Genomic DNA, 25,723 nt, shown 5'->3' with positions numbered 1-25,723 from the left:
ATTCCACAAACCCCTCTGATGTGTGTTTAGGGTCACTGTACTGTTGGAACACCCAATTGTGTCCAACTTTTAACCGTCTAGCTAATTGTATGAGGTTACACTGAAGAATTCTTCAGGTAGTTTATCATTTTTCTATCCACTGTGGGCAATGTACCAGTTTTCAAACGGCTCTAGACCATGATGTTACCACCACCATGTTTAACATGTGGTGCAGTGTTCTTGGGATTGAATACCCCACCTTTACTTTATTTGACCATAAAGATTTCCTCCAATAAGCTTCTTCTTTGTCCATGTGGTGAAGGTTGTCCATGTGCTTAAAGGGGTCCTTTCTGGAGCAGATGTTTCTTTCTTGGATGGCAGCCTCTCAGTCCATGACGATGTAAAAAATGGTTCTACTTTTTGTTCTAGCTGTTCAAATTATCAACAGTGCCAGGGTTAGCATTTGGACCAGGTTGGGTCTGGTTGGCAACCTCTCAGTCCATGGCGATGTAAAACTTCACTTGACTGTAAACAGTGACACTGGTGTTCCAGCAGCCTCCAGATCACAGCAGACTTGTGCCTTGGTGGATCTTGGGTTGTTCCGTTTCATCTTAGGGTACTTCTAGAAGTGGCAACATCTCCCAATAACTTGTGCTTGAATGAATGGTCTTGGAATCTGCAGTTGTTTAGAAATGGTGGCAGTCATCCTTCTCAGATCTGCTCTGAGCTCCTTGGACTTCCCTATTGTACTGTGCGATGGTCAATCCAATGAATGTGGGCTCAGAGAAGCTACCAGCTGTAGTCAATCATGATCACTAACAGGCCTTGGCAAGTAAAAAAGCACTTAGATACCTTCAGTACCATTACGTTATTAATCTAAGTGGGTGTTTGCATAATTTTGACCCTTTTTGAAAGATGTACACTCATTCTGTCCTAGAAGAATGGACAAAAATGAAAGTTTAATATTGCCATGAGTCATTTCCAAGGTTAGTGTCCCACAACAACTGTGAATAAGGATGGTTCAGAGGTGCCTGGGTGGCTATGAAGGTGTTAAATATAACCATAATCATATCAGACGTTCAGTTGGTTGATTTTCTAAATGAAAGTTTGTGAAGTGCGGACGACGCTTGACTGAGGCAAGGAGGAGTTCTGGGAGCCTTTGAGCTGATGGGACCCGAAACCAGACCATAAAATTGGACCATCGGGAGGAGCAGGGGTGATGGAGGGGTGTGAATTTTCGGCACGAGGAAGAGAGGGGAGAGGAGCAGCTATATAGCTCGTAGTAATGAAGAGGGGTGCGAGTTGGTGCATGGTCCTTCTCCCAAACTTTTAGTTATTACATAACTCCATTTGTCAACAAATTCTCTACAGTAGGGGTGGCGAACATCTGTCCTGTAGAGCCAGAGTCTTACACTCCACTGAACAGAACAGAAATCAGAAAAGTAGGCTATACTCTGGCCTTCGGTACAAATTATATTTCTCTGCTAATTGCAGAGCCTGGTTTCTATTTATCTAAATTTAACATTCAGAAAAACTTAAATAGCCTAGACACAACATATACAACGTGAACAGCATTTTATGTTTAAATGATGTGTAATTAAGTTTCAATGTTCGATTAGGCAAATAAGTAACTATGTGAAGACATGCTCTTCATAGAGGATGTGTAAATCGACCAATACTTGTGAACAGAACTGGATGATGAAGTTGAAGTCACCTGGTGTGATTCTACAAAAGAAATCTGACAGCACACAGAAACACAGTACTAATATTCACATTTATACATGTAAGAAAAACATTTGATGACAGAGCAAAAAGAATCCAAACTTTTTGGGACGCTGCACACTCAAGTTGACATGAACACGACAGGTTCAGAGGGAGGCAAAACAAAAGCACTTAAAACATTGGAAAACCATGCGTCGCATAGTGGTTGTGTTTCAAATGGATTCATTTTGGAAGTGTGCTGCCCAAACACGTACTTCCTCTTCATTTCTCACTTCTGCTTGGTAAAACTGAACCACTCACTGAACTACTCCCAAAAAGAGCACTGATTAAAACACTGTGATTAAGTAGCTATAATTCTTACAATTTAAATTAGTAATTAAATAATTAATAAACGAAAATAAAATAGGAATTTAATAACATGAGCATGTAACATTGTGCTGCCAATAATACCTTTAAAGCCCTTTATTTTCTCTTTCCAACACTGAAATTCTGATCCTATCTGAAATTCAAATCCTATGGTGGCGATCTTCCTCACATTTCTTGTTTTTATCAAACATGATGTAAACTGAGGTCATTTAACTGCTTTTATCCTTGTGTTTTTTTCAAGAACATTCTGAATCTGATTCAGACTTAAATGCAAAGGTGAACCATAAGCCAGAGCACGTTTTTCTTCCAGATCAGGGCAGATATTTGAATGAAAGAAGGTATTAGGTATTAGAAAGGTCTCTGTGCTAGAAGAGTTCTGCTTTATAATAGGCAAACTTGATTTTATTGTTATATAATTTCCCCCCCACCCACTAGTGAGGTCATCCAAAAACTAAACACAATAAACAAAAATAAAATGGTTCTACTTTTTGTTCTAGCTATTTAAATTATCAACAAATTCTAGGGTTGCCAGAGTTTAGGATGAGGTTTAGCCCTCGCACTGAGGTTAACTAAGGTTAAAATTAAGGTTAGGATTAAAGAAAATTAAGGTAAACTGGTTGAATATATGTGCCGAATAAAATAGAAAATTGATAAACTGGATGCAAGTTAACTGCAATATGAGAAAACAAGGTGTCATTTGTCTGCGTCATCAGTTGTGGTTTCAGGACTGAAGGAGAAACGCTTGCACCAAGTCTTACCTCAGAAGCATGGTTTAAGTTTATGATTATTGAAGCTCCTTTAGAAAGGCCTTGGTGAACTATGCTGACATGCAGATTAATGACACTCATTTAATGTTTGCAAAAAACTGTGAAGATCTTATAAAGACCATTAAATGCAACTGAAAAGAAAATAATAAAACTTAAACGAATCTCATTTAGTCTCCTATCTTAAACAGCGGCATTCAATTCCAACAAACTTTGAGAATTTTGTGAATAGTCAAGAGTTGCTAGAGTCAAGTCCAGACCAAAGAAGTGATGAGCTATTCATCTTCAAAGCCAGACAACAAAGTTTAATAACTGAAAAGCTTTGAACGTTTTGCATGAAATACAATATTTAACAGTACTGACAGACTTGTCTTTGCTTGTGTCAGAGTTAATAATTAAATCATACAATTTGAAAAGCTGTTACTTTAAAATCATGTTCGATTAAGATTCCCCTCAGAATTAAGCAAGACCTTTAATGATCTGTTCTGCACCATTGGTTTTCCGTGGCTAAAATAAAATGGACTCCTTAAAGAAAAGATGTTAATATTTTTTAAATACTAGAGGTTTTCTTACAAAAACTGCTAATAAATTAAGCCACTATTTAAAGACTGTAATGCCATAATGATGGTGAACCTCCACTGGAAAACTTCTTAGCCTACTAGCTTTAGCCAGATCTATATCCAGTAAACCAATCGACATAGTAATGATTCGTGTGCTGCAGTTTAGCAAAAACACAGAACTCACTTTCTTACATAATGTGTGAAAAATGTCTCACAGTGAAGATGTTAGTTAGAGCCTAACCGCCAGATAAAAGCATTGGGGAGCCTTTTCAGCACTTGGTGTTTCCGAACTCAACACTTTCACCTGAGTTGGAGTGTGTTAAGAGGGCACTTTCGAGAGAGACAGATGTAACAGAAAAACACTGCGTGACTATATTCTCCAAAGGAACATGTACAATATGTGCATTTCAATTCCTACATACTTAACGCAGAACCAATAATAAAAAATAAAAAAAAGTCCATGTGTGAGACATTTTTCTAAAATGTCTCACACATGGAGAATACATGATTATAGCAGCTATGTGAAGTATGTTTTCATTGTTTCTGAACACTTTTCTTTTTTTGTCAGTCATCTAGCAAACACACTTTGGGGGTGTATTTTTCCAAAAGTGTGTTTCTTAAACATGGCTTGAATAATACTAGATGACCAAGAAAGTAACATGATGCTAAGAAATGCAGAAACCACAGCTGGACAGATTTTAAAAATTTAAAACAAACAAAACAAAAACACCCCCCCCCCCAAAAAAAAAAAAAAAAACAAACAAAAAAAAGTTCTTGTGCATTTTTTTAGGAATCTGGCCAGCATGTAGAGTACGATACAAGGCATGTAAAAATGACCTAAAATAATAGTAATAAGTGGTTCTATTACACCAACTAGACAACTAGAACCTTAGTGGAGTGATTAAAACAAAAACAAAAAAACTAACAAAACAAAACAAAAAAATAACGAGAGTCACATTAAAACCACAGTATGAAACAATATGCAAAAAGAATCACTACACAAAAGACACCAGATAAAACACAGTAACAGAATCAGAAACAGAGCCCAAAACTAAAATTCGTTCCTGATTCAGAACCTATTTACAGTATTATTTTTTAGGGCAGAGTCAGGAGGGATTTACTTTTTTTTGCTTGTTTGTTGTTTTTTAAAACAAATAATATTTTCAAATAATTCAGTCCATCTTACAGTACAGTGAACTGGGCTCTGTTTTCAATGGCAAACAGAATGCAGATCAATCTATCTGAGAAGTCATGCAGTTACAGTGAAGCAAAAACAAACAAACAAAAACCTAAAAAAGAAAAAACAACAACAGGCAATTCCATACTCCCTCCGTTCCATGCACATACATATATAAACCTGCTTTCGTTTGACTGACTTCGGTCACTCAGCGAGCGCGCAACACTGTGTCCCAGCTCAACCCCATAGCAATTAACAGCACCACCCTAGCTGAGCTGAGCAGCACTCTGTCAACAACAAGATGCTCCAATGAGACACTGACAGGTTACGTTCATCGGCGACACCTGATGAGACACGCAAGTACTGAGGATCTCCCTCAGGCTGTTCCTTCTTGTGGCATCCCTTTTCATTTGATAGTGGTTCTGATTTGATCACTGTTGTGAAGGAATCTTGCTATCCTCCCCTCCGATCAGCAGCGACAAACTTGATATCCTTAGAAGAAGAGAGGTTTTTTCCCCCTCTAACAAAACATCAAATGTGGAAGGTTTTTTCAGAGTTTGAGAGACTGATGGGATAAAATGTTAAGGGATACTCTTTTAGATTCACGTTACAAAAGGCGGTATCCATCACTCTGTCTCCCCTCAAGGCTGGGCACTGTCTTCCTTTTGCAGTTATTCCTCTGTTCCATGTGCCTTTAGGCCTCAGACCCCAGAGTAGTCCTGGTGGGACTGGGTGGCAAGCGGGCAGCAGCACTGTGCTCTGTGCGGAAACTATACTCGTACTGAGACGGGAAGACAGAGAGGAGAAAAAAATCAGATATTTTTGAGCAAAGCCTGACCCCTAGTGGATAAAACAGACAACTCCAGTTATAGAATTTAAGAAGATCTTAATTAACTGTCATCAGAAAACAGGGCATCAATACATTGCATTACAGACTTGCACAGCATTAATGAGGCACTAAATTAGGGATGGTGGTACAGTACCATTTAAAATGTACATTTACGGCATTTAGCAGACGCTCTTATCCAGAGCGACTTACAAAAGTGCTTTGCTATTTACCCAAGAAAAACTCAGCTAGTTTTAATAGACTTAAATTCAAAAGATACCTCTAATCTTAGAGACTACTAAACACAAGTCAATATGGAGACCATAATACTCTACTCTTCGCCAAAGGGAAGAGGTGGGTCTTCAGTCTGTGTTTGAAGACAGTGAGTGACTCCCTGTTCAGACACCCAGGGGAAGTTCGTTCCACCACTTCGGTGCCAGGACAGATGCTTGTCTTTCATGGATCTTAAGAGATGGCGGGTCAAGCCGAGACGTACTTGAAGCTCGAAAGGCTCTTTGCACTGATCAGCTTTTGACTATTGCCATCAAGTTTGGAGGAGCTGGTCCATTCTTGGCTTTGCAGGCCACCATTAGGTCATGGAGAACACCATAGTTTAGAGGTTTCAAACTGTTTTAACTCATGTTAATCACCTGGTCTAGTAAGGGTGGCTGAGCAGGGGACATCGCCAAACTGTGCTGGACACCAATCATTCAAACAAGAGGTTATTTACAATGACAGGCTAGAGTTTAAAACTAGCCGTCAGATGACGGTGGAAAAACCACAACAAACCTACCTCTTTTTCAATCTCTGCAAGGGATTTGATTCTGATGCCCATCAAGTCCACCTGCTGCAACTGAAATAAATAAATAAAGAAAGAAAAATATACCATTAAAAATCAATCATTTAGACCAAGATGTTTGGAAAACAACTAGCAGGTATTTTTCTTGTTCCCCTTCTGCTACAGTCTACATAAAATTCTAAAAAAAGTATTGGGACACCTGATCATTCATTTTTCTTTTAAATCAAGAATTTATCCTGCTTTTGTTCGAGTAATTGTCTCTACTGTCCAGGGAAGGCTTTCTACTAGATTCTGGAGCACAGCTGTGAGGATTTGATTGCATTCAGCAACAAGAGTGATAGAGAGAGCCACCACTCACACAGTTCCACTGCTTCACAGCTCAATGCTCAAACAACTGTAAAGCATGCTAGGCATTAGGCATGGTACCAATAGGTTCATGTTAACCTGCTCTAGAGTCCTATTCCATCAGCACATTTGTGTTAGCAATGGGTGCTACATAAAGTAACTGAATGCATTGATGAGACAGAGTGTCCACAAACATTTGGACATATAGTGTATGAACTAGACTTATTTGAATTATCTGAATAGTAAAATAAATAAATATATCTAATCTAATTAATACCGCAATGAAACACTTACGTCACTGGACGCGCATGCAAACTTCTCCGAGATCATAAAAGGCACTCCATCCATAGCTGTAAAGATAAATGAGATAGATAGAGAGAGAGATCTCATTACAAACATGTATGACTTAAGTGATGCTACTTATCAGACTTGGGTAAAAAAAAAAAAAAAAAACTTTCAGGAGAAGGTACAGAGCATAAGGAGAGAGAGATTGTGAATCATCAGCTTGCACCATCTGGAACAATTAAATAAAGATTTCCCACTGAAAAAGATAAGTGGATGAGGGACTGCACTCGGTGATTTGGGTTTATTATTAGATCTCAAATTACATAAGCTATAAATCCAAGGGTGAAGTGAGGCACAGGACAAATGCAAAATTGAGCAGCATTGAGGTCTTTAGTGGAAGTAATAATAATTATTCCCTGACAATTTTCCAACTGTTACCCATTTGTGATACATCTGTGGCCATTTTAGAAGGGTCCACATTGCTTTGTCTACAAGACCTAGAAAATGCCCTCTGCTGGTTTACATTACCGGTCAAAAGTTTTAGAACATGCCCAATTTTTCCCAGTTTTTATTCAGATTTATTCAGTTGAAGGCCAGTGACCTCAAATGCTGCAAAGGTAAGCATTTAAGGCCTTTTTGGGGAACAAGTCACTGGTTAACTTGTTACAGCTGGTCTGTAGCAATGGAATCAAATTAAGCTTTGAAAACAGACACAAAAAACATACAACTTACAAGACAATTCCAACCCTTACAAGTGTCACAGTTTCCTTTAGAGGAATAAATAAATCAATCAATAAATAAAGTGAGTGTGTTTCATGCACAATTAAAAGGCTACTGGAAACTGGAGAAAGAATTAAAGAGGTCTGGAACAGGAAGAGGTCTGGCACACTCAAATTCACAGCAGCATTAAAAGACACATTTATGAAAGTCAAGTTGAAGGCATGACAACTTGTAGCCAAGTTTAACCTTGGACCAAGTCTCAGTTTCAACCAAGAAGACAGGTTTGACAGGAGTTGCAGTAAGAAAGTCATTGTTAAGAGAAAAAAAAGACAAGCAGGCTTGCCTAAGCTGTGTAAAACTGCCGGTGGACTACTGGAAAAATTGTGTATGTATATATATATATTTTTTTACCTGAGATGGCATACAGATTGGAGTTTTGGTGTTCGTAGTCAGGTCTGGTGGTACTCTTTCTAAAGCTGGCTGGCAGGGTCATGGATATGTGTCTGTGAAAAGCACAAGCAGTGCAATATAATTAAATGCTTTCATGCACACTAATAAACACCAAGTTCAATTAGATGCACTGCTCCATAGTCATTACCTTAGTACCTTGGTCATTTATGCTATGTGACCAATCAAAAACCTCAAAACATTCATCTAACAGTTCCAGGCAAGTGTGTGCTATCCTCCCCGAGCCTTATGAGATCATCTTCCTGACCCAAGCATTTATAGCACTGTTTCTGCTTCCCCTGACTTTCAGCGACAGGGTGAGTTTTCCAATCTCCTGAAAGGTTAGCGTCAATCTCTCGGCAGGAGACTGACAGCCTTAATGAAGACCAGCTCCTGTCTTAAAGGTTGTGCCCATCCGCAGGCCCGCAACACAGGCATCTCGGGGCAATGTGGTATTTCACTAGAACTGATGAGACTGACAGTGTTTGGATGCTCTTTCAGAGGATATCCAGGGTGATCAAACCAGGGATTGAGATCCAGACACAAATAAATGAGGTGTCTGCTTGCTTGACTTTATACTGTCAGAATCTGTCCACTGCTTGATTTGGTAACATTCAAGCTAAAAAAAAAATGGTCTTGAAAACAACACAGGCCCATATAATAGGAAAATGAAGCCACATGCAGTATTACATACATCAACTCTAATCAAATTGATATGCAGTTAACACTGTATAGAACAAGTTAATAATAATTAGTACTGGATTTCCAATTAAAATAAAAAACGGAACCAAAACTCTTATTTTCCACTGCAAGCACATTTTTTTTTATTCTGAAGCTTTAACATAGCAAACCATCATTCATTTAAGAGAAGAATAAGCATGTCAGCCAAACGCCATACATTTTAATATAAATGTCTAGTTACTCACAGCTGGGAGTTTCTAGCAACGTACCATTAGCCAAGACACAGTGGAGAAGTTTTATTCTGCCATGTAACTTTAAACTGACTCAAAATCTTACATGCATTCAGTTCATTAGAAATATGTCCAACAGTACTGCAGCTGTACTCCCAGTTGGTTATGATCCTACAGAGATTATTCCATGTGTTATAAAACACATGTAAAACTCAGAGGGCTAGACAGCTTACAAAACTGTAAAAAATAAATAAATAAAAACACGTCAAATTATTTTTCTTCCATTTAACCATCTCTGAGGTTATGCACACAACTCCACAAGAGTGACAGCAAGTGCCTCTAAATCCTATGAAATATACTATAGACGGGGCAAGGGTGCTGTTTGAGATGAATCAGACATGCACTAACAAAGAAGACAGGAAGCAGACACAAGAAGGCAACAGCTGAAGACTTCTTGTTTCACTATGACACAAACCAGATAAACCCCCCCAAAAAAACAACAAAAAAAAAACTTGACCTTCCAACATCCAAGACCAGAGCCAGACAACGCTGAAAAGTCAGCTAAAGGCAGAATTTTTTTTTTTTCAAGGCTCACTTGCCTACAAGGGGATCCCAGCAGGTCCACATTTGTTAATACAATTATCTGTGGAATGCAACGCATCTGGCTGCCTGACAGACAAAGAACACACCCTAGTGTTTAAGCCCCCCTTTTTAATCTTTCTTCCTCTTTTCTCTCACCAGCTCAGAGTTGCTTGTATAGGCAACTTCCTTATACTGCTATTTAGCTTAATCTTCTTCCTCCATGTCCAGACACGAGAACCGGAGCAGTAAATAAGGTGACAAGTTCAGAAATCAAACCCCTGTAGCTGGCTCGATGGCATTGTTTCCTATGAAAAACGATATGCGCTTTCTGGTGTTCTGGAGTTCAAAAACTATGCAAATTCATGGCATTTATGCTCTGCTGGTCTTCTAATAGTATGTAGTGCTTGGACCCCAATGGTCATGAGATGGACGCTCAACTCTCAAAGCATTTAGAAGCGTATAAACGTCTATAGAATTTGACGTGTTCTTCAGGAGTTTCAGACTAAAGATGAAAATTAACTGTTTGTCTTGATCAGTTACATAAATTAACCTTTTTCAAAGGCAAATAATTGCATGAGCTGCTGCTGTGTTTAGAGTTTAGAATGATCTGTGGGTAGGCCACACTCCTTACAAGTTTATCATTCAAAAAAGCTAAATTTGCTGAAAGGCAACAGGTTTGCATGCATGTAGGTCTTAAAGCATATTTTAGATTTGAGTCAGGACTCCATCACTAGTTGCCTGCACTATATTCCCATGTTAACAAATGTGGTCTTTTATATTGGTCTAGTGCTTGAAGCAGCTAAGCACATATGTTGGAACATTTGTTTTGCCATTGTTGGAATGCCACTAGTACAATTTTCATTACGACTGATATAAAATTAAAAGCAGTGTGAAAATATCCCAGTTTGCTGATTACGTTACATAACTTTTGGTGTAAAGCAGAACATCACATACTTGGGCATGACTGGTGCTGGAGTGGAATTGGTGGTCACTGTTTGAATGCTGGTGGTGGTGCTTGTGGAACAAGAGTTGCTTTGTATTGGAGAGGAGTCCTGGGTCCGAGGTACTTTCCCCATTCGGTACCAGATCCCCATGTTGTTTAGCTCTCTGCAGAAAAATGATTAATTAAGCCAAAAAGTCATCTCTAGCAGGAAAAGGAAATTGAATGACTATTCAAGATTGGAATTTGGGAGGCCACTGGCACATATTCTCAGAAAAAAATTAGCAAAAATAAGTCTTATTATAAAAAAAAAAAACCCTAACCTCATCAGCCAACGAAATGTTCTACAATTCTCCTAAGACAATGTTGTGATTAAGCATGATTAATGATTAATGTTTCACGTGAGAACAATTTTAAGTCTGTATATAAAGACTTGTACAGAAATGTACAGTTGCAATGGGATTAGCAAGTAAAACATGGTTTAGCTGCTCACTTTGTAACCATATCAGTTTAAATTGGCCCCAATATCTAAAAGGAAACTGACCCTATGAAGGTATACTGTGGTGGAGCCTGTTTAGAGCGTCCTAGGATGCGGATGTCGCAGATGGCAGCTTCTGTGGAGTCCCTGGGGATGAACTTAATACACAGTCTCCTCTTTCTGAATGCTTGCTCCTCTGCAGGTGATTAGAGAAAGAGAAAGAAGACAACAAGTGAAGGTGCAAGCATGCAGTAAAGGTGTAGAATTCAGTCAATAAAATGGATGTGGGTAGTATGTACTCTCCTATAAAATAAAATTTAAAAAAGAAAAATACTGTGCTAAAACTACATATTTAATTACACTTCTATCACTACAGAAATAAAACTCATATTTCTCGAACACAATTCCAGGAATAGTTTTGATTTGTGTATTTTATAAATTCCCATGCATCAACTGGACTGACAGTGTCCGATACACACATGTATCAATCATAAAAAAAAAAAAAAAAACAAACAAACAAACAAAAAAAAAAAAAACACAGCACTGCACATATTTAATCCTATACGGCTTATTTGCCCCAATAGTGGTACCTGACTAGAATCCTTGCTTAATTATCTAATAGAGAAAGTCTTCTCTGCCATTGACAAACATGACCACAGAACAGAAAAAGATGCATAGAAAGGGGTAATGCTTACGTGTATCCACTGTTTCCTGTATAGGTATGAAGCCCACCGGAAGTGTGTCTTTTATGTCAATGAGTTTCATGTCTACCAGCACATTTCCTAAATGACTCTGTAGAAAGAACGCACATAATTCTCAAAGTAAGAATTCAGATCCTGGATTGATTCATGCAGAGATTAGTCGTCTGTTTGATTATATGGCATATTAATTAATAAATGCTACAACAGGCAGACAACCTAGCTTTTCCACATCTCACTGAAACCCTTAAAAACTAGCATGTGCAAAGACATGTTGACAAAGTAAGGGAAATTATGCTTTATTTATTAATAGGGTACTTATTTATATAGTTACCTCAAAGATAAAAACCCAACAGAAAATTCAAGCTTAAGAAAAAAAAAAAAACTGCAGTCGAAAATGGAGGAAAGGCCAAGAAAGGCACATTATTTCCACTGAGACACTGATGACCTCAATACAAGAGAGAACAGACCATGAGAGAAATTATTTTTTTCCCCATTCCTCTTAAATTCTGCTTGTCTTCTATCTTCCATTCAAGAACACGTTCACCACGGCTTCGAAAGACATTTGAGTGCATTTTAAGCAGCAGTCAACATAATACAGACAATATGCAGAGGACATGCTTCCGACTAAAACAAAATGGAAGCCCAGTGGAAATAAATGTTTTTTTGGAGAGGCTTTGGGCCATCTCAAAGCTACAGCTCAGATCTAGTCAGAACTATGACAGTTCACACAGTAAAAGAGCAGATCTTGAGCTGATTCATGTGCTGAATTTAAGTAGTTACGTTCTTGGAGGATCTATTTAAAAATGCACAGAAGAGTTCTAAATATTACATTAAAAATAAAACCACTGCTGGATTATGATAATTGCTATTTTTTTCCTCTGACAAAATAACTTTCCATCATAATTAGGATCATAAGCACACAACTGGCTGGCAGTAACTCTCCAGAGCCTGAAGTTAAACCAAAATACAGTAACACAGTAAAAATCAATAGCAAATGTAAATGCTTATGACATAACTTGAACCTTATTTGTTCGATGTGCTGTGTGTTACTCACTTGTGAAACTGAAAAACTGTTCCGGAATAAATGATCATATTTTTATTGTAATTGGTTAAATATATCAACACTCAAAAGAGTAAAAACACAGTTATATATTCTACATCTTTGCTATGGAACAAACATCCTACAGAATTTAGCAGATGGGTATTTAGCAAGTCAAGGTTATTTTTATCATATCCCCTGTGAGCTTCTAACAGAAATCATTTAACAGAAAATCCAACCTGCCATCTGCCTGCTGTGGGTTGTTGACTGCGTTGTTGCTGTCCTGCCTATTCTATTTTTGCTTCCATATGATGAGAACCGCAATAGAAATAAGCTTTAGGGCTTTTTTGTGTTTTAAATAGTCTGTGATTTAACATGTAGTTTTACTGCTGTGCAGTGTTACGTGTATTTTATTCCTCAAACCTTGCAGAGAGCAAAAAAACCTAGCAAAATTCTCAGTTTAAGAAAACATTGGTTTTTGGTCAAGAGGTTAAAAAACAACTCACATTTTCCTTGGAGAAGACCCTCGTAAAACAGAGGTACCGTGTCACCTTGGATTTGAAAAGGCCATCTTTCCACAAATCAGCATCCATTCCATCTGTGGTTTGTGCAACCTGGAAGGGCGAAAAGGAATGAGGAACAGATGAGCAATCTAGAATTACACATACATATACATTTACATCTCTTCTAAAGAAATCTATCAGCTGATTACTGCCTTGAAATAAACAGAATCCACCAACCAAAGAACAAAATCTACTTTAAGCTTGATTTTTCATGCTCCATCTATGTTTAAACCTTTAACGTTGACCGAGGCACCTTAAACGGTCATTATTGACAGCCTGACCACAATAAAACATAATCGTATTAGCAAAGAGGTTTATATTAAAGCAGTTTAGTGAAACATGAAACCTGAAATAAAAAGGGAGAGTCTGTGGCAGTTGCAAGGCAGCATCTCGATTTACAGCTGGTTAACAATGTTTCCTTTCACAGACAGGAGTCACATGCCTTTTTTCCTCTGTTTTGTCCTCTTGTCATGAGAGAAAAGGCTAAATATTCAACATTATAAAATGATTAACGTTCAACACAGATGAGCTGGATAAGAACAGAGGCCAACAACCTGCCTACAATAGCCAGCAAAGCTAGCTGTTTATAACATGAACTAATCAGATTCTCAAGAAGCATGTTTCCATAATTTTAATGGAGCCAATGTACCCTCAAATTAGGGGTGAGCGATGGGGGTAATTATCCTCCTATATACAAATTTTCTGACATCTGATTACTTAGAATGGACTAAAAACAGAACCAGTGGTGGCAAATGAGTAAATTTCACACACTGTGCTGCACTAAACCCGGTTAAACCAGACCAACTGTGTTCTCTGTAATAAAACATGCAGGTTATTAGTGTTGTACAAGTACAAACATCTGTCGGGACATATGGCGGTCATCAAATTGCCCAGAACAACCTCAAATATCCTTTTTGAGAGCTCATGCAGACAAATGGTCAACTAATGGCAATCAATAGACCAGTGATGGATCTAGAAACTGATGGAGGTAGAAACCTTTCCATCTAGGGCTGCAGAACTGCCAAATTCTCATCACCATGATACACAATGCTACTGCTGAAGCTTTAAGATTAAGGTTGTATAAAAGCAAATGTTAGTTTAAATTGGCAGACTCCTACTGGACTCTCTACCGCTGAACATAGTTGGGAGTTTTCACACCACTGCAGAGTTTTGAAAGAGGCAGTGGTGTGATGCAGACACAATGTGGTTTCCTTGTGACTTGCTTGTCCCCATAATCACAGAACCGCCAAGTCTACCACACAGCCTGAAGAAAAGCCTGCATGCATACACAGAAAAGGGAACGGTGGAGGTTTTCACAAGAATAAACAATTCAATTAAATCCTCAAAAGTGCACAACATTGAATTAAAGCCCAACTGGATTCCTTAAATGCACATTTCATTCACTTACACTTAAAGTGGATATTTGTATATTTAACAAAAGCTAGAATGTATGCAGACAATGAGACTAAAAGTACAACATCTGCAAAAGGAGACTGTACAATAATGTTATCTAAAGGCACTAAAGATGTACCCTTGAGGCTACCACCCCACTGACAGCGTGGTAGTTTTGTTGTTCTGAGAATGTAGGGCCTCTCTAATTTTGCACGTTAATAAGATAAAGAGGTGGGGCAGAAAAATATGATGGAGATGAAGAGGTGATCTAGATAAGACTGCCAGAGAGTAAAGAAAGAAAGCGAAAAGAAAAGAGATTCAAGAGTTTCTAATAAGGTAAGGTTGATCTCTGTCCTGTCCAGTCATAACTCCTTTACACCATATTGTACACAACTACTTGACCCCTTCTTCCCAGGTCAGTACACACAGCATCCGGACAAAAGAGGTTAAAAGAAATAAAATGGTGCCAACATGCAAGGAAGAGGAAACAAATGTTAGGGCAGACAGTCAAGTGAGCATCTGCCGAAAGGACAAGACACTCTAAAAGTGTGTGCATTTCCTGTTTTCAGTGGTGCAGCCCCTTTTGAAGGAAAATAAAAATGTGCATGAATCATTCTAGAATTAGGGATACATAGGCATAATGTGTAAAATGTTTACTATTAATAATGCTTGATGTATGTTTTAGGCACATGAACTAAATGACTCCCAGCCCACACATTACATTTTCTGTAGAACGTCATTTTAATTATTATATTTCTGGAAATATATATTTATGTCTGTCCCAATCTAGTGAACTCTGTTACCTTTGGTATAAAACTGCATAAAATCTGCAAACAGTTCTAATGAAAACACCATGTAACCTGTACCCAGTGATGCTTGTCACTTCCTTGGGCGGGACGCATTTAACATGTCAATAACGAACATTATAAACGGACGTACCGGAAACTTTGTAAAACTACAGCTCAAACGCAGTTTTACCGACAAGAGAACTGTGCACCTTCAGAACCAGGAGGAAGCCACCACTACCGCACACACGCTACAGAAAACCCAATCATAGCACATTCACCTCACTATAATAAGTGCTCACATCAGTAGTCCGTACTAGACCACAACAGATATCAGTCCAGAGAGTGTAACTAACACACAGACACACAGACACTTGACTGCAGTGTTTTTAAAAAACTGGGAGCTAAATGATCAGCTGAATATCTTATCTAAACTGTGAGGCTGTATTATTTATACAAATTGGTATCGGCTACTACAGATGAGCAACTCTGCTAACTAGAATTATGAGACTCAGATTCGATCAGAGGGGTGGGTAACATGATGCTATTTTATCGTAATGGTGATAAATGATCATGATACAAGCAAGCGTATTGTGGCCATCTCCAGTGCACTGATCTGCTTCATATTTCATTACAGGGAGTGTACTTGGTGCTGTTTATTTAGATAAAATGCAGCTTTTCATACAAATCACTGTACTCAGTATGGGAGAGTATTTATACATACATATTAAATAAAAATTAACAAATAAATAAAAAAAAACAACAGTTTTAAAGAATCTGACGCTACTGATGTGTGCGGAACCACAAGTATCGCAATAAATATTGTATTGTGAATATGTCTTTAAATATCATTAAGTCCTAGTTACACACAGTTTTATCTGGACTGTACTGACTGGAACATGCTATTCTGATCTACATCAATGTTAACAGTGGCTACCTTTTTTTGCTGCACTGATTTCCTTTCTCTCTTAAAAACTGAATCCTAAAAACATTCGCATTTGACTCTTTACAGATAGCAAAAGCTACTGCTAATAATGACAGATGAACAGCATAGCATTTGATCGTCCCATGGTTTGGGTCAGGCATAAACGACCTGATAAAGAAGAATAATTACACATATTTGGTGGCAGAAACATATTTATGTTGTTTTTTTCAGCATTATTGAAGGCAAATGTGTTTGTATGTTTGTATGTAAAATATGACAAGTCAATACACACCCACATCAGCAACCTGCCACACTTTGACCACTGCAATACAAAACTAACAGAGTCAAATAGAGAAAAAGATCTGAAAAGAACTGGGCAGAAAGTGTCCGAGGCTTAAGACACTGTTATTATCCTGAAGTGTAGTGGAATGTAATGGATTTTATATTTAAAATTAGAAATGAAAATTGAATTGTTTTGAGACAGAAACGAATAAAGTAACAATAATCTGAAGTGAGTAGCCTGGACTTTGGGTACTCTCAAATATCATCCCATAGTCCTATGCATGTTGGTAGAAAAGCCAGCAAGAAGAAAACAACCAATGCATTGTAATCTTGAAAAGAACAGAGGTCTTTCTTGTGTGCATCCACGGTCTGTGACTGCATGTAAATCGCTTTTGGGTTGCCATTTGAGAATGAGATTGCAGGGGGCGTGGGCTTTCACACAAACTCCACTGCCTCACATCACACAAGAGGCATTGTTATGGTTCGTGCTGGGGTGTCGACAACAACTAAGCCTGCCAAAGGAAACACCACAATCCCACTGCATTTTCTGAGACCATTACAGTGCTCAGAAAAAAAAAGGGGGGGGGGGGATGCAAAGGGCAAAGAATATCTGAAAGAAATTTCATCTTCAATGAAGCAGCATACAATGTGCTCTAAAAAGAAAGAAAGAAAAAGAAATAAGATAATTAACTAATGAAACTTTCTGCATGCCTGGCACTATGGACTCTCCTGCATGCCTGAAGGCATTTACAGGCAAGTGCTGGCTTCATTTACGGTTCAAGTTACCCACAACACTTTAACTGGATATGCCTTTGAACTTAAGCCAGTACAGGCAGACATTTTCTGCAAATTAAATGACCGGATAACCTGTGTGTAGAGCTGTGTTTTTTTTCCCTTGTTGCTTACAAAAGTTTCCCCATTGCTGAACACTTTCACTGGAGAGACCAGATGTAATGTCATATAATGTAGTTAATATAAATTCAGTAATATCATATAATTAAGTTACTCTTAAAAAAAACAAACAAACAAAAAAAAAAAACACACACACACACAGAAAACAGAGACTGCAGGGTCTAGTATCCAGTAAAGGAAGTGTACATAGGCACCCATGCAATTACTGATAGATCTTTTGTCGTTCCATTATGACTAATCTTTCCAGTTTCCAGTGTTTTCCATTCAGAACATAAAAGACACATTTATTTCATTTGGTTGCATAGACCTCTGTTGTAAATTTAAATGAACTATTTCATTGTGGGAAAAAAAGGAAATGAGAAAAATGTAAGCCAACCCAGGATTTGGAAACGACTTCAGTAAACAAGCAGACATCTGATTGTGTACATAGGAATCATGGATCCTCTGTGCTACTCAAAGCTTTCAAGAAGAGTGTGAAGATTAAAATATAATATCACATAAATGAAAAAAGTAATAAAATCAACAGTCTACCGAAATAATACCATATGAATGACAAGGCAGGTCACAATAATTACATAATTGGTAGACTGCAGTTATTTTCCATAGTAGTTAACTTTCCCATTCACATATTAACGCAGCAATAATTAAACATTTGCATTTGAATTCAGCAATAACGAAGATACAAGTCATGTCCAAAGCCTGTACCATTCTCTTGGTTTTCTGACTTCACCACCAAAAGTAATTTAACATAGGCCAAGGAGTACAAAATCCTATTCTGAAACCTGGCCTAGAGACCATTCTAAAAAGTCTACTTGTTATTAGTGTTTTACTCAATCCGCAATCATATCACCATTTGCTATGTCATTTGTTGACTGTTAATATGCAGTGACATCACTCTTAAAAATACTAAACGTGTTCATTTTATATACTCATTTCACACAGTGTGCTAAATCAAGCTAAATACAATTAAGCAGAACCAATTCTGCAAGTGTTCTTGAGGCACTGACAATATAACAAACTTTGTGGATAAAGCTTACTAGGTAGCATCAATAAATGTCAACATATTGGCCACCTTAAAGCCAATGAATTGTATTCAACCTAAAAATACTCTAAATATCAATCCATGATCAGTATACTTACCACATCATAGCCAGTGGGTGCTCTGTTTCTTGAAGCAACAACTCCTACACCAGTGATGGGATCCATAGGCATTTCTGGTAGGGCATCTGACAGGTCCCGTACCTCAGGCATTATGGACTTCTAAGGGAAAAGAATGGAGGGAAGGGGGAAAAAAAGAAAAGAAAAAAAAAAACAACATTCAGAAAAGATTCAGTTAGACAAAAATATGAGGACAAGGGGAAAATCTGTCAAAAGACAGTACAGCAGAAACGCCAACACCAACAGCACTGTTGAAAACAGGTTCCCAACGCTAATCTCAAATCCTTCTAGACACTACTTATACTTTTCCAAACATCTTACATGAATTGGGTGTGCTTGTCCCTGAAAAACAAATTATAACTAGGGGGTCGATTACAAATAAAAATAAACTCTCAAGCTGGCTTGTCTGCGAGTTAATTTTTTAAAGCAACAATGGAATTATACCATTATTGGAAATGAGCAACAATAATTCATGCTAATCTGACTATAGGCCCAAGAGTTCTGTGGCATAACACTTCACAACAAATTGTGCCCACTTCCATTCTGCCATCATACAATAAACACAAACTAAAAGATGAGGTTCTCTACAGATTAATCACACATGGAAACACGTCATGCTCTGTGCAGTAAGTGTATGAGTAAACTCCATTTACCCTGAATAGCTGGAAACTTTTAGCACACAGTAACGCTCAAACACGAATGCTTATACTTCACACACAAAAAGCAGGATGGTATGAAACTGTGACGGCACTGCTAAACTATGAAACCGACTCATAAAATGGAACTAAGTCCCTGTGGAGGAAACAAGTTTGAACAGAGTGCAGTGGTCTGTGAGAGTAGTCACAAAAGGAGCATGGTGGGAGAGGAGTGGGAGTGGGGTATAGTGTACAGCCTTTCCAGCTTTGAAGACAATTTGAATGGGAAGTTGAAGACACAAAGAAACGTTCAGGATGTCCTGATTCAACCTTTTTGCACTCTTACACAGTCAGTAAAATAATTTCTTCTACTAGCTAAATAGAATACAGTATAAGGTTTGATTTCTTGTTATTTTCTTCTTTGGACTACATATTTATAAGCAGATGTAATTAGTGTTAGAGAACAGGCTATAAAACTTCTCCCAACACAACTTCTCTACTCTCTCTCTTTAAAGACGATTACTTCCATGACAGTTCCCATGACCAGTTGTGACCTGTAGGAGTGTATTTTGTAAGCAGCATGTCACTCATGGTAATATATCGCAGCTGTAGGTAAGGGAAAACTGCTATTCAGATACTCTCCCGTACTGAAGAGTGATTTATACTCAACATCTGCTGTTCTTCAGCCAAATAAAAAAACAGTCTAATTACACTGTTAATAATGAAGCCTGCAGCTGATCAGTGTTTATTAAACACTAACAGCATCATCAATATGTTTAAAAAAAGCATACTGTTATTACTGTAACAAAATTTATCACAATATGCCTGTTATTGTAGTTGCAGTTACATATTTTAATATGTTCATGGTGCCTCTACAATAGTAGTGGATATAGAGCACAAAACACAAAAGGATCAGACATAGACAAGGTCTGGATTTCCCTAAACCTAGACCACTGGAGTGACACTAGACTTAGCAGGAATATTTTTAACATTAATTATTGAACACTTCATATTAACACTACCCAGTTCTCACAGGGAGGATCAAATAATGCACATAGGGTTAAATCTTGAAATCTTGCAACTAGGGCTTGGCAATATGGTAAAAAATATATAATAATATTTTTAAAGACATTTTCACAATATACTAATTACATATTTAGCGACAGATTCTTAAAAACTGTGACTGTCAACATCTAATGAAACAGTCTAATTACACCATTTATAATGAAACTTGTGGTTAATCAATGTTCTTTAAGCACTAACAATACCCTCAATATGATTAAAAAAATGCATATTGCATATCACGATAACATATCACAATATGATGAAATATCATCCTTTTGCCCAGCCCAACTTGAAACCTATAAACTAAAACAATCCATAAAAACTAAACGTTTTTAAGCCAAGAATTAGATGTAATGCAAACCAAAGTAACTGATATCTCAAATGACGTTTTTCAAATTCAGCTTTCATAAACTACATTTGTTTTACACTGAAACAGAAAATGTTATACTAGTCAATTATTTAGACCAACCAACTATAAAAGTACATTTCTCCGTTCTACACAATGAAAGAAAAACTGCAACTGATCCAAACAGAAACTCTCATACAGTGAGTGTTTAGCATCTACACAAACTCTGTGCTACAACACTATCTTGGAAACAGCATGGTGCCAAAGGTCAGTCGCTTAAAGATGCAGTGATGAAGATAACCCAACCTGCCAGACAAGATACCAGGCTGCAACTCGCTCATCATCAAAATATTGGTAAGGATCCAGACCTGGTCCAGCACTTAACTGCAGAGATCTTAAGGTACACTTTCTCTAATCTGAGACGCTCTAGAGTTCCAACTACTTAGCCGACGAGGCCTACAACATGGTAGCATACTAAACAGCTTTTACACAAAGTGAAGTGCTCTGAAGGGACCCTGGCAACCAGGCCTCCCTGCTTGGCTCTTTCTTCTTGGCTACCCCCAGCTCTTGCCCAAACAAGTCACAAAGGGGTTGTGTCAAATCACTGGCACAGATGGAGCTGTCTTGAGGTAAGGCAAACAGCAGACACAAGTGAAAAAACACAAGGGTGAGAAAGCGAACACAAGCAGAGTGTGAGAAGTCTTCTGATGGGGAAGACATGTCCCTGCTGAGCCCAGCAGTCAACAAATATAGTAGATCACATTAGACAGAAGAGGCATCTTCACAATAAAGTGGCTTAACGAAGCAGGAAGATTGGTGGTAAGCTGAATGCTTTATACAGTCACTGGCTGTCTGTACAATGTTAAATTAAGCCGACAATTTCAGAGCTTCCAAATTTATAAATAGTAGGGATGCACTGACGTGAACTTTGGTCTGATATTGATTAAGTCTGATATTCTTTTTTATCTGTTGATATATGGATCAAATTATTTATCAAATGTAGGACTACATCCATCTTTGTTACACCCCTAAAGGACTATCCATGACTAAAATATATATATATACACATGGACTGAATGAGGTATACATGGGGTCATGCTGTAGTTTCCTCTTTAACAGGTGCTACTCTGATTTTGTAACCAGGTCAGCATTTTCTCTTTTCTCCGGTTGAACAACCAACCGATTACTAAATTACCATGTGATCATTTTACTTCCATACAGATTCACAGCAACATGATTTTCCATGGCAGATAATGGCTCGTGTTGTGGAACATGTTTTCCATTACTCATATCATACCATACCTTGTCTCCTAGCACACATATCCATATTACACACCTCCTGAACTGCTACAAGACAGAAACTTTGAAAGAGTTCCCCAACCCTTCATTTGGTCTGGGTGGTCTTGTACTACACTTATCACAGTCCTCAAGCATCAGAAAGAGAAGAAAGAGAGAAAATATCTAAAAGCATCTTAGTGTAAAAATCATCTTACCTGGTCAAGACAGCGTTTGGTGTGATTGTAGCTTGACCATTTAAGTCCAGAAAAGCGAAATCCCACAGGCTGATTGAAGGTTATTAGAATAGCAGCTACAAATATAAACCATTACTTTCTATTCACATCTGCACTCTTACAATATCATCTGCTTTTAGTTTGCCAGAAACCTGAACACACATAATGCAAACATCCGTCCTCAAATACACTATCTGGTCCTGAAGCAATTGTATTGCTGTCCAGGTCCCAGAGATTTATCACTAAGGAGACACGCAGAAATGATAACACGTACATCTCTCTGGTAAATTAATCCAATCCGAACAGGGTTAAAGGCCGACCAAAGACAAAGCTCTTACTAAGGGCCACAAACATTACAACCTGGCACAGAACAGGATTTGCTTACCAAGACACTCCTCACATTGCAGGTCACGACACGTCATTCACTTTCCAGGTAAATACACACACACACATACATACATACATACATACATACACATTTACATATATATGACACTGGTGGCTGGTAACGCAACACAGGTCTCGGTTTCTATCCCCATTGCTCCAACTCACTTCAAAACAAAGCGAGGTGAAATCTGTAATGCCACATTGTTTTAGAGTTATTGGAAGCTTTTATGCCCTTTATTACCAGCCTTTCGACTTTGGGTCACATCAGAGTTGTACACTTTTATCGTCTAGTATTATTAAGGGGCTGCGGCCTTACTTCAGCCAAAATACTCTCATCAGGCAGGTTACTGATAAGGTTATCTTTTCTGTTTCTTCTGAATCGCACATAAACTTTCATTCTCAGAAAACTGACAGGAGAAGGAGTTCTGATAACGGTCATGACCACTGCTTTCTGTATCTGGTCTACAAAGCAAAAAAAAAATGACATTTACAATACGCAGTATTAATTTTAATACTTTCCATGCAGACAGACTGCACCAGTAGCAGCAGATTTTAAGAGCTGCTATCCAAACACTGTCCCATTCTTAGTGCATTGATCTTTTATCTATTATCTTATAGAGAATTTCCCCACTGTGGGACTAATACAGGATTCTCTTATCTTATCTTATCTTACTCAAAAAGTGCTGCACACCATCAAATTACACAGGACTAATCACACTCCTTATGATCAACAGGCAGCTGGCCAGTTTTCATCAAGCACTGATGATGTCTGCAATAATCTCAGTCTATCACAATCAACTTTACCTCTATAAAATAACTAAATAACTGCCCTGAGTATCTTATCTGGACAGTAGTTAGCCTTCTTCTCACACGAGGTGGGATGTTTATATATAGTGGATATATAAAGCAAGCGGGATAAGAGTGTGTGCTAAATGCCAGAAATGTAGTTAGGTGTAACAGAATTTTAGCTAGCACAAAAAAGCAATGAAAAGCATGACAATTTAAGCATACATTACCCTTAGTTCAAACAATTACAGCTTTCTAATAAATAATAATAATAATAACAACAATAATAGTAGTGCCAAGCCTAAACTGGCTATGATGGGTAGCTAGCTAGATTAAGATGCCTAGCTAAAGTAGGAACACCTCCAAAAAGGCATAGCCGAGCATTAAAGGTCCCCCCAGCACAAATATCAGGCCGTGTTGATTTCAACACGGTTTATAAAACCTTACCTTTCGTGTAAAAGCTTTAGTATATCTTTTTGTATTAAATAAACGTGGCAACTAGCCATCATATTGTCTGTATTTTGGCCCAGGTTAAGTTACTCTCCATTTAGCTAGATAGCTAGCAGCTACTCAGGCGACAGAGGGCTTCTGTGGCTAGGTTAGCTGTTCCCTACAGTTAGCTCGCTCACTCGCTCGCTCGCTTAAATGTTTATATTAGCCAGCTAATGAACCTCAAAATCTCAAATATGCCAGACTTGCTGTACGACTATCTATCGTTATGGATAAATCACGAAAAAACTGTAAGCGTAGTTCCTCAGTACACATGTGTGGTGAAGAGACAGGCTTGGCTCGGTAGATGTCTGTGGTGTAAAGTAACGGTAAACAGCTCCACTGTAAGCTAGCTATAGCTAGCCAGCCAGCTCTCCAGCTAAACGCCTGAACATACAATGGTGGCTAAAAGGGGGTTAGCTAGCTTCGGTATCTAGACAGTTGATCGAAAAGCCTGCTTACGACCAACGTCAAATGTCGTCTCGACTTAACTGTTACTCGCGGCGGCAATGCGTCCTTCCTTTTCTGACAAAAGCAGCTTTTCATGACCGCACTGCAGCAGCTGCAGACGCCGGAGCCTCGGGTGAGCTTGAGGCCACAGCGGAGGGAAGCGGCGGGGAATGCAGCGCGGGGGAGGCCAGCCCTCGGTGAGAGGGAGGCAGCAGCGGGGAAGGCGGTAGCAGCGTACGAGCTAAGCTAGCTGAGGCAGCGGTGGCTTACCCTGGTAAGGTCAACAATTTTATCTCACACGAACGGTTTCGATAGCTAATCCCACCAGATCCTCTTCTCCCTTATTCCAGCTGCTCAAGCTCTGCACGTCCACATTCCCTTTGCTGAATCAGTCCATGATAAAGCAGCGAAAGAAGTCCTCAGATACCGGCCCCGAGTGCGGTTAGCGGTCCTCGATAGCTGCCATTTGCATCCTGCAGTTGGAGTGGAGGGGAGTGAAGTAAGAGTGTGTGTGTGTGTGTGTGTGTGTGTGTGTGTGTGTTACGTTGTGTGGGGCAGGTCGGGGTTTGTACCGCCTTAGTAAAACAGCAAACCACGAAACTTAGTGATAGATCAGCTTATTCTGATACCCCTTCAAACAGTGATGACGACAACAACAGTAATAATAATAATAATAATAATAATAATAATAATAATAATAATGATTATTGCATTAAAATGTATTATAATTTCGATTAAGGAGGCACCAATATGAAAATAACCGATGGCAATATACAGTGTTGCTGACAGATAGCATGTAGCTGTACATGTGCAGTGGGGTTCCCCATCCCAACTGGGAAATCTGCCCACCTAAAAACACTTTGGTGGGACCACCTAGTATAAAGGTACTATGCCTTTTAGATATAGTTGTAAACCCAACCCAAATCTTCAAATATCCCTTAGTATATGCTTTAGAATTTAGAAAATATGATATACTGATATATATGATTACATAAAATATCAGGACTGTTAATGCGACAAATTCCAAATTTCAGAATGGGAATTTAATTTTAATAAAGAAGCCAATGTCTTACTTTTTATTTCCCCCCGGGGTCCAGTTTTAATACTTGTGTCGGTTTATGGACCAACATTTTCAAATTCTCATTGGCTTTTGAATTAAACAGACTGTTTTTACCATTGTGTCTTTAATACTGATATGGGTAAATGAGCACTCTTCTAATGGGCTGCTGGCAATGTGCCCTGTTTAAAAAGTGCTCCAGACTGAAACACTCCTTATAACTTCAGCATGATTGGACAAAGCAATAAGTTTGTTTATATTGCAACACAAAAATTTTTTTTTAAAAAGGGCCTGCTTTTGCATCTTAGTTTTCATGACTGTTTTAATTGTTTGAATGTT

At 38.3% G+C, this 25,723-nt stretch overlaps 1 protein-coding gene across 4 annotated transcripts; it reads right to left on the bottom strand.

The window, feature by feature from the left end:
* Window positions 1-1,734: 1,734 nt before the first annotated feature.
* mvb12ba (multivesicular body subunit 12Ba) lies at window positions 1,735-24,816 on the bottom strand. 4 transcript variants are annotated; one of them, XM_072673737.1, is made up of 10 exons: window positions 24,598-24,816; window positions 18,641-18,760; window positions 13,148-13,255; window positions 11,597-11,693; window positions 10,968-11,097; window positions 10,438-10,590; window positions 7,955-8,046; window positions 6,833-6,888; window positions 6,188-6,247; window positions 1,735-5,349 (listed from the first exon to the last, which is right to left on the bottom strand). In XM_072673737.1, exons 2-10 carry the CDS (start codon window positions 18,749-18,751, stop codon window positions 5,263-5,265), a joined length of 894 nt encoding a protein of 297 aa, XP_072529838.1. In that variant the 5' UTR covers window positions 18,752-18,760; window positions 24,598-24,816; the 3' UTR covers window positions 1,735-5,262. The 4 variants fall into 4 exon arrangements, with proteins under 4 accessions (XP_072529838.1, XP_072529846.1, XP_072529829.1 ...); XM_072673745.1 differs by having other exon boundaries at window positions 18,641-18,757; XM_072673728.1 differs by lacking the exon at window positions 24,598-24,816 and adding an exon at window positions 24,370-24,461.
* Between the last annotated feature and the right edge of the window lie 907 nt (window positions 24,817-25,723).

This window comes from Salminus brasiliensis, chromosome 1 (genome assembly GCF_030463535.1).
Source record: "Salminus brasiliensis chromosome 1, fSalBra1.hap2, whole genome shotgun sequence".
Taxonomy (NCBI): domain Eukaryota; kingdom Metazoa; phylum Chordata; class Actinopteri; order Characiformes; family Bryconidae; genus Salminus; species Salminus brasiliensis.
Note: the sequence above shows the minus strand (reverse complement) of the source record. Positions and strands in the feature narration are given on the sequence as shown.